This window comes from Leptonotus elevatus, chromosome 3 (genome assembly GCF_054856555.1).
Source record: "Leptonotus elevatus isolate MCC_2025b chromosome 3, RoL_Lele_1.0, whole genome shotgun sequence".
Taxonomy (NCBI): Eukaryota; Metazoa; Chordata; class Actinopteri; order Syngnathiformes; family Syngnathidae; genus Leptonotus; species Leptonotus elevatus.
In genome coordinates, this window is record NC_141241.1 from 20,127,057 (window position 1) to 20,136,588 (window position 9,532).

Consider the following 9,532-nt stretch of genomic DNA (forward strand, 5'->3'; position numbering starts at 1 on the left):
TACTGCAATTGAAATTGAAAAAATACATTTAGTTCCAAGTGTAAGGGTGCACCAATACTATGTCATATGTCACAGAATGATGTGCTTGCGTGTTGGACTCTAGAATTCAAGTCTGCAGATACACACACGTGCATTAATCCCATATATTTGAGATCCAGCTCTACGCTCACGGAAATATTTCAAGCATAACTTAAGATTTATGTATTTTTTTTTACATAACAAATTCCCATTTACTTTTATTTTTTATAAAGTTTTAACACAAACATACCAAATAAAACTTATAATACATATTCATTAGTCTAATGAACCCTATTTATTTGAAATGCATAATCTTCAGGTTTATGTGTTTAGTATTAATAAAGTATAATGACTTATTTTCTTTTTTTTAAAACATTTTTGGTATGTCTGCATTCAGTTTCATCCCCAAAACATAAAACATAAACATATTTATCGCGTTTATATAACCTGATAATTATGCAATTCAAACAATATACTTTATTTTAAATAAATACTTATTATTAATTTGGAGTAATTATACTTCATTAATACTAAATACACAAACCTGAGGATTATGCATTTCAAATAAAAAGGCTTTATTAGACTCATAAATATGCATCATATAAGGTTTATTTGGTAGGTTTGTGTTAAAATCATCACCAAAAAAAAGGGGGGGGGGAAGTTCATGGGAATGTCATGTAATAAAATTACATAAATCTTAAGATAGGCTTAAAATATTTAGGTGTATCCTCACTAATATGACAATTCAGTGCACTACTAGAATGAGCAGGGCACACTAGTAGAACAATTGTCTTACTAACATTTTTTTGCCACTTCTGTATGAGTTCTGCACACTAAACACCCAGCATAACTGCACACGTGGGCATCTACGCACTATTAGTACTATTGGTGAAGTGATCGACGTTTACTAGTAGAATTATATCACGTCAGTAGTAGTACTACTAGTGCAGTTACGCCTCATTCTGTTTGCCTAACTCATCCTTCTAGTGAGGACTTAACAAAACACTTGTACAGTACATGGACCAATACGAAGGATATGGACTTAATTCTCTTTATAGAAAGTGTTTTGACCCATCTACCAATGGTTTAAGCGATCGCTATTGTCTTACAAGTACCAATATTTATTTCTACTACTGTATTACAACTAAATATTACTAGTGAGGAAAAGCTACTACTTGGCATTTTGGGGCTACTAGTAGGGGGCAGAATGCTACTGGTGTGTGACACATTCCTACTTTTTGGGCCTAGTAGGGTTAATAGTTAAGCACAATAGCATATGATTTAGACTCAATTGCATATTAGTATCCAAAAGTGGCATTAGTAGTGGGATAAACAAAGTATGATATCTATTTTGTTTTTGTTCAGGAGCAAACAATTTGTAACGTGTTTGAAAGAAAACCACAAACTGTTAGGCACACACAAAAAAGGAATTGAAGGACCTTAAAGACACTCGTAACTTGGAACATACATTTATTTGATATAAAAGAACAATGGTTGTAATATTAACAGATATAAACAGCAGTCATCACTGGAAAACGACAGTATCCAACATGGCAGCGAGGCACTGAACAATGTTAGATGTCATCAAGACGTCGACGTGCTCCTCCAAGTGCCTCTTGGGATCCTGCAGGAGACGAAAAAGTTGAAGAAAACAATTGCATTTCCTAATAAACATTCAGCGTCTCTGTGTCACGATCTATGTCATGTCATTAAATGGCATTCAAAGTTTAGCCGAGACACTTTCAAATCATACTACTGTTGACCGATGTGCCCTGCTCACAAAAGTTAGGCTTTCATCTGGAATTTCCAAATGAATAACATACATTTTGGAAGTCCACTTTGTATGGGACCAGCACAATCATTCGATGTTCTCAAATGGCATGCAAGGTGTTAATGAAGAACTGAAAATGTTACCTGTTTTCCAACATTCTTGATGGCCAGCTGTTCTGGTGTCATTTTGTCCTCTTCTTCGACAGCCTGAGACGGAAACGCAACAGGGACACGAACAAATTAGTTTAGCAATGTGCCAGTACTGTATTTCTGTGAGTGTGCGTGCGTGTGCTTGCTTGCTTTTGTCTTTGCTACATTGTGGTGCCCGTACGCGCGTGTGGGGACCGACTTGAAATTGTGAGGACATTTTGGTGGTCCCCACAAGTTCAGACCTCTTTTTGAGGGTCAAGACTCGGTTTTAGAGTTTAGGTTTGGATTGGGTTATAGTTGAGGTTAGGGTAAGGAATGGGGGTAGGCAGTCATTTTGGATGGGTGGGGTTAGGTAGGGGAAGGGGCTAGAAAATGCATCATGTCACTGAGATGTCCCCATGATGATACAAAGACAAGTGTGCGTGTCTGTGTGAGAAACAGTGAAAAAACACAATTTTAAGTACTCCATTTAATTTCGACTACACAATCACAGCGTATGATATTGAGCCAGTTTCACGCTTGGAACGAAAGGATTGTTACCTTGTTGTAGTTCTTGGCGAGCTCCAGCATTTCCTTGACGATGGTCTCGTTGAGCTTGCAGTGATCGCTGTAATCCTGCAGGGTGAGACCTTCCATCCAACTCTTCTTATGCAAGTTGAGCAGCATCTACAGGAGAGTCAGTCATGTTTGTCATGTTTCTAGCACAACACCAATACAGTGAACCCCCACTTTATTGCAGTACATTCACTGCAAATGTTTTTATACTTAAAGCTACTGAATGTAGAATATTTGATTTGGAATCGCTACTGCCACCCATTGACGAAAAATGAAACTGCACATACCCTTCTTCACATGCACACAGAGCACGACGTCACATCCGCAAACAGTCTTTAATACTATACTCCGAATTTAGCGAAGCGTGCCTTCAGCTTAAAGTACAACTTTGTGCTACAAAATGCTGGGCTGCATTGAGCTCTACTAAAAAAAAAAATGCAGCATAATTTAGAACAAGAAAATTAAGCAGAGAAGACGTGTGTTCAAGTAGCAGTTGTTTGAAGAACATCTATGCTAATTCCCATTTGTTTCAAACAATATTTAACTATTTTTTTACGTGTCAGCTTTACAGACAACAAATAAATGATGATGTACGATGTATACAATGTTTAAAGCTTTAGGTTTGTTTTTCCTGTATTGCAGATTTGTACAACTTCTTGCTGGTGGGTCTGGAACGCGTGCCAGCAATAAACGGGGGTTCACTCTATTAGGAGATTCACCAACAGAGGCGAGCCATACCTTCTGCTCCAACTCATTTTTCCTGTAATTAATGGTGATTGAGTAGTAGTGTCTGTTCAGTCCGTGAATCAGAGCCTAAGAAAATTTGAGAAAACTCGAGGTTAATACGTACACTAACAGAGATAACAAACAACAATATTCAAAAATTAAATGAGGATCATGATTGGACAGAATCAACTAAACTCAGGATTACTGAGCTGGCCAATAGTGTTGACTCAGTTGTACAGGTCCTGTTTTTTTTTTTTTGCCATTCTGATGAAATCTCACACCCACTACATCTTCTATTTGGTAATATTGGAACTAAAATATTTGCATCAGGCGAAAGTGCTTGAAAATGTCACATTACCTGGATTGAAGGTTTGTTGAGATGACCCAGATTTGATGTCGTTTGTCTTGGCTCATGACCCAGCACCATCATATTGGCATTGATCAGTCTGAAGGCATCAATGACAACCTGTCGAGGACACCGTGTCAAGGAGGAGTCAAATCAAATGCATTTCAAAATAAACAACTGCTATTCTATAAAACCTCCACAAATGCATGCCTACCTTTCCTTTCACACTCTGAATGGGATCTACCACCACGGCGACCGCTCTCTCCGACAGCGCCTCAAAGCTCTGCTGCGTGTTGATGTCAACCCCGGATAACCAGCAACCAAAACCAGGATGGCTGTGATACCAACCCACTACCATCTCTGGCCTGAGGAGCAGTGAACAGCAATCAAACTAGTTAAATAAATACAGCAAGTGAACCTCCATTTATTGCAGGGAAAATATTCCAGACCCCCCCCAAAATTGCATTTTTGCTCAGGTAAACCCAGTAAGTATTGCTTTGCCGCCATCTTGGTGCCAAATAACTATGGGGAATTGAGGCAAAGAGTTTCATTTAGACAAAAGCAGTGCTTTGCCATCATCTTGTGGCCAGTATAAGCAATTATAAACCTTTTTAAGGGGGCGTCTGTTTTCACTGCATTTTCACTGTTCCCCCTGCAAATGGCGGAGGTTCACTGTATACAACAATAATCAAAGACATTCATTCTAACTGCTAATTCATTATTGGCAAATGCAATCGCTAAAGAAAGGACCTTCCTTCAGCATTGTCAGTGTACAATGTTTTACCTGCCCGTCTGCTTCAACATGTCCAACATCTTGGCTTGGAAAACCGGGTCCACTGCCTCAACACTCACACCCTGTTAGGTAACATATGGTTTGACACTTTAACTTGCATACAATAAAACTTTCCAAGTCCAGCATTTATTCGACATCCTACGAGTGCACTGAATTGTCATGGTAGTGAAAACAAAGTGAACAAAAGCGTGATGTCAAGATATCAAATAAATACATACTGCATACATACTACACACGATTAGAGCAGTAAGCATACGCACAGCATTTTTTCTCCCCCTTGCCGTGTGGGGTCCATCACATTTGAAAAATCAGTATGTGCGTACCTCACATTTTGAAAGGCTAAACAGTGAGTTGTGTGAGCTCATTTTCTATATGCAACTTCTTCAATGTTTTTTTTTACAAGAATTGATTTCAACTTTATAAATGTTGACAGTTTGAGCTGATAGTAATCATCACTATTCCCTTGGTTTCCTTTGGAAAATTTGTTTGGAAAATGAAACAAATTGGACATACAAGTTAGTCATTAAAACATTAGCTTTTTCTAGAGAGTATATGATTGGAGTGCGAAAAAAAAGTGGAGTACAGAATCTGAATGAAAGAATGTAAACAAAAAACAAACAAAAAACGTACCGTTCCAGACTGGGGCATGGCGAACACGTCAATCACTCGCACTGTGTAGTCGTCAACAAACTCTCCCAGCATCAATCCCATGACTTCCATTGGTACACCGGCACGCCCATGTTTTAACATCTAACAATGTCACAGAAAAGTACACAGTAATGTTAAAATACATTTGGCTTTTTGGTAGAGCTGAATAATTGTGAAAAATAATCTAATTGTGATATTTTGTTGTTTTCCTTTAATATTGCAACTGCAATTGACTATGCAATTATTATTTTTGCCCATTCCCCCATGTATTATTTTTAATTAACAAGCACAAGCAATATATATGTATTACAAATTAACAGTATAATTTACTATACATAAACGTTTTAGGTTTATAGGTTAGGCTTCCACTAAAAAAAGGCAAATGAACCATGAATTAATATGAAAAACAGTTTATTTATCGACGTGAATTAGATTTTGTAACTTAACAAACATTGACTTGAAGTCTTTTAAGCATTCATTATGACAACTTCACAAAAATCAACCAAACAAGTGTGGCGTAAATGTAAATCAGTAAATCGGATTACAAAAATAATACAAATCTCTGGCTTTATCACTTCAACTTTTCATTTTTCATGAAACAAAAGATATGTAAATGTGAACCTCATTTCTTAAGCACTGAAAATATGTAGATAGACAGTACACTATATTAATGAGTACATAAAATATACACATATATAGAAAAAAATTAAGCCTCCCAACGTCCAAAACTAAACAGACTTTTGTTTCTGTTTGTTATTTTTCCTAAACTGTGTTCTACTACATAGCAATATCAATTTGAATGTGATTAATTGTTCGACCCTAATATGCGGCAGTACCCTGACATACAAGTGCCGCAACTTATTTTCTTTTTTTTTTTGCTTTGTGTTGAATTTGACTTAAGAGTGAGCTTTTGGCATTCCACCACTAGATGGCGGCAGTAAACTTCACAACATCCGGCCAGTATCAGCTCTAGTGGTTAAAATTTAACATTGTACCAAATATTCTACGTTTCGTTTAAAAACTAAAATGGAATTTGTTAAATGGTTTAATGTTGTTGTTGTTTTTTTTAACCAAAATATTTAAATTATATATGAATATTTAATTATGTAATTTTAGTACTGTGACGTTTTGACAGTTATCATACAGCCAGAATGTAACATCAGGTCATGCCTACATCCGAGTAATGAGCATGGTCACAGAATGAATTCAACTCGCAAGTCAAGCTACTCTTGTAGTTGGGGTGTACCTTGAGCAGTGCCAATGATGAAATATAGACTTGCTCTGCTGTATCCACAGCTGGTGCATCCGTTGGGGGGCCCTGATTAAACAAAGCAGATGTCAAATTCATCAGGTAGTTCAAATAAAATGTTATTTTAAAACAAACTTTTTATTTCTCTCCTGTTTGAAGGCATCTATGATTGTTTTTCTGACGATTTAGACTATGTTACCTGGCCAAGCCCTGGCATTCCACCACCAAGTCTCAAGAGACGGTCCATGTCAGAATCTTTTGACAATAACACAAAATGTTGCCAAGCTTGATCTGAAAGAACCACAAAACAAACAAAAACATTTCACCACTGGTAAAATGAAATGCATTATTGATTATTACATATTATGCATATAAACAACACGAGGGAAAAAATGTATCTAAAAAAATAAATTTTAGCGAAAACTAATAAATAAATAAATAAAATTGCAATTTTCTTGCAGAATGCCATTTATCATGACGTACTCTAGCAATAAGAAAATCCCGCAGATAGGTTTTGTATTTTGGCCACCATTTTATTAGTTGAAGCGCTAACGTAATAATTATTAGTGGTGCAGCGATTAAACGATTAATAAACAAGTTGTCAATGACAACTAATAGATGATCAAATTAATCTATCGTTATTTTTGATAATTGATTAATTGTTTAGAGACACTTTGTAATAGGGGTGCACCGATAACAATTTTCCGGCCAATCTCCGGTCTTTTAAAAGCGTCCGACCTGCCGATCCCGTTTTTTTTTTGACAATCCTGATTTTTTCATAACAAGCAGCATACACCTTCAGTGTTCAAATATTGTTTTCTTGTAAAACATTGAACAATATCTGTGAAGCAATGCAAACTAGTTGTTTTAACTGCACATGAAGAAGTCTCTCTAATAAAAGTGAAAAGCCTATTAGTCATCTCAGCATAAGAGGACAGTGGCTGACTTTTCCAGACCTGTGAGGAGAGAGATGAGATCGGTGGAAAAGATTGGTTTATTTTTAAAGGAACCAGCCGATTGCCAACCCCCAAAAATTAAGGAAATTGGGGCCTACTTTTTTTTCTTCTAATAAAGGTTGTTGTTTTTTTAGGTAAATTGTCCAAATCCTCTGAATGTAACGTTCCTAACAGTATTGTCAGATTTCTGTAGTCCTCCAAGAAACCAGACTGGTTTTCTATGTGTTGAATCAAAATAAAATGTTTGAAAACATCTGCTTTTACTTTGGAAAACAATAATCAACGTTTTTGCCTATTTTCTGACATGTAACTGAGTTATAATAGATTTGTTTGGATTTGTTTCTGAATCTTCACTACTGTCAATTTGAAACAATGTCTTCTATTTTTTAATACATGAATAGAAATTACAACAGTTTTTAATATGTAATTCATCAATAAAGGCCAAAACAAATGAACCAATTATTAAAATAACTAACTACAACCCTAAGTAAAATAAAATTGTATTAATATTGTTGAAATAAATTAAAGTCAGTAAAGCTGACTAGTGTTAGGAGTATGGAGTATCTAGTACATTCCTAAGGAATAACATGCATTCAATATGACTTTCAACATGAAATATTATGCCTACATACAAAGATTCTATGATTATAATTTATCATATCTCTGAAAAATGAAATCTCACTTTTAAAATACGTAAAACATAAAGCATGCTAAATTTATTTTAATTATTCCGTCTCTCACTGCTGCTCTATGTATGATTATTGTATTCAGTTGAGTGAAAAGTACCATCCAATCCAATAACATTGTACTGCATATAGTAGAAAACTTTCAGTCGGAGGCTGGCCGCAATACTTAGCATTGCTTGGCTAATCTATTCGCATCTATATATGGACAACCACGCGTTGTCGTTGGGAGGGAACCTTCACGTCCCAACGCAGCTTTGTTAGACATTATAATATATGCCATTAGATCGCTCTCCCATTTACGGAACCAGATAAAGCTCCAATTGAGGCTAGCGTCCTGCTAGCATACTCATGACGCGAACCTAATGCCAACCTCCAAAAGGAAGGCAGCAACAACTTATTTACAATAATTCCAAATCGCCGAGTAGCATTAAAAAAAACATACCAGTGAGTGCATATTTGGCATAGACATACTTACCTTTTCTTTTCTAGCTTTCTGTGCTGTTTTGATACGCGACCGTGAATCGTACAAACTGGCTACAATGAATCAGCCAGAATGATGTCAAACGTAGAACAACTTCCGTCGCACAATGACGTCACCAACGCATTATTGCAATTACGGACGAGAGACACACGAGGACGCTAAATCCACAATGAGTGAGCGAGGAGTTCATCCATTTTATATACGGTACGGTAGTTTCCGCTCTGCGTAGTCATGCAGGTCTGGAGGAAGGGTCTTCCTAGCTGGTAGACTAATAAATAACTGTCTGTATAAATTGAGTACAATTTGAACGCGTAAATAGGAACTGAAGCGCCACAGATACGCCGTTATATTAAATGAGGGTCATCATTCCAGAATTGGAGGACATTTATGACCCCCCTTTTGAAATTTCTAATAATTCTAATATACAAAATACAGAAACAAACACTTGTGTAAATAAAAATGTAACTATAGCAACTAGCAATAGTAAAATTTATTCAATCCAAAATGCTATGATGAGCACTATACGCCCATCCCAACCCCCACGTCCCACTTGATACCCAATTTACATCAATGATAATAGACCAATGAGTTTGAAATAACATTTTTGGGTAGGACTTAGCTTATGTCTTCCTTCCACGTAACTGAAGAACAAAATTTCTATAGAAAAATTGTGCATGAACGCTGAAGAGCTGAAGTTGAACACACTTTGGAATTCATTGAATTATTTAACTTTTCAAATGTAAAATGCGAGAGACTTAAAGTTGGAATGGTGTGAATCAGTCTAGAAATGTAAAAGGTGGATGTAACTATGTAAAATATTTCCTAATTTGGCAAAGTTAGTGTGAACATTGGGGAATTTGTGGTATGCGAGGAATTCAGGGAATGTGGAAAAAGGTTCCCCAGGTGTTCTGACTGACCTTAATATTTGGAATTTGGATACTTCTTCTTCATTGAATCGATATGTCCTGCATAGAAAATGTACAAGATTTTTTTTTTTATGTGGAGCGTAATTCCTCATATGTCCTGAATTTTTGACTCTTTTAAAGTTTGAATGTTTTCAAATTTGCCTAGAGGGATATCGTAAGAACTATAATCTCAGTTTTGGCCTGTGTCTGCAGTCTGGATTTGGGGGTAATTGTCATTGTGTATGGGTT

At 36.3% G+C, this 9,532-nt stretch overlaps 1 protein-coding gene across 1 annotated transcript; it reads right to left on the minus strand.

Annotated features, from left to right (window-relative positions):
- Positions 1–1,471: 1,471 nt before the first annotated feature.
- Positions 1,472–8,500, minus strand: psmd14 (proteasome 26S subunit, non-ATPase 14). The gene is made up of 11 exons (XM_086071365.1): positions 8,373–8,500; positions 6,455–6,546; positions 6,253–6,324; positions 4,989–5,108; positions 4,350–4,420; positions 3,780–3,930; positions 3,578–3,685; positions 3,232–3,306; positions 2,479–2,604; positions 1,933–1,995; positions 1,472–1,642 (listed from the first exon to the last, which is right to left on the minus strand). The coding sequence occupies exons 2-11, from the start codon at positions 6,500–6,502 to the stop codon at positions 1,544–1,546; spliced, it is 933 nt and encodes a 310-aa protein (XP_085927491.1). The 5' UTR covers positions 6,503–6,546; positions 8,373–8,500; the 3' UTR covers positions 1,472–1,543.
- Between the last annotated feature and the right edge of the window lie 1,032 nt (positions 8,501–9,532).

Excerpts from the sequence above, each read along its gene's own strand:
- psmd14 (XM_086071365.1), bottom strand. The coding sequence starts at position 6,502 with ATGGACCGTCTCTTGAGACTTGGTGGTGGAATGCCAGGGCTTGGCCAG. Across the intron at positions 3,686-3,779 it reads TTCAGAGTGTGAAAGGAAAG|GTTGTCATTGATGCCTTCAG; the intron begins GTAGGCATGCAT and ends TGTCCTCGACAG. Across the intron at positions 3,307-3,577 it reads TCAACAAACCTTCAATCCAG|GCTCTGATTCACGGACTGAA; the intron begins GTAATGTGACAT and ends AAATTTTCTTAG.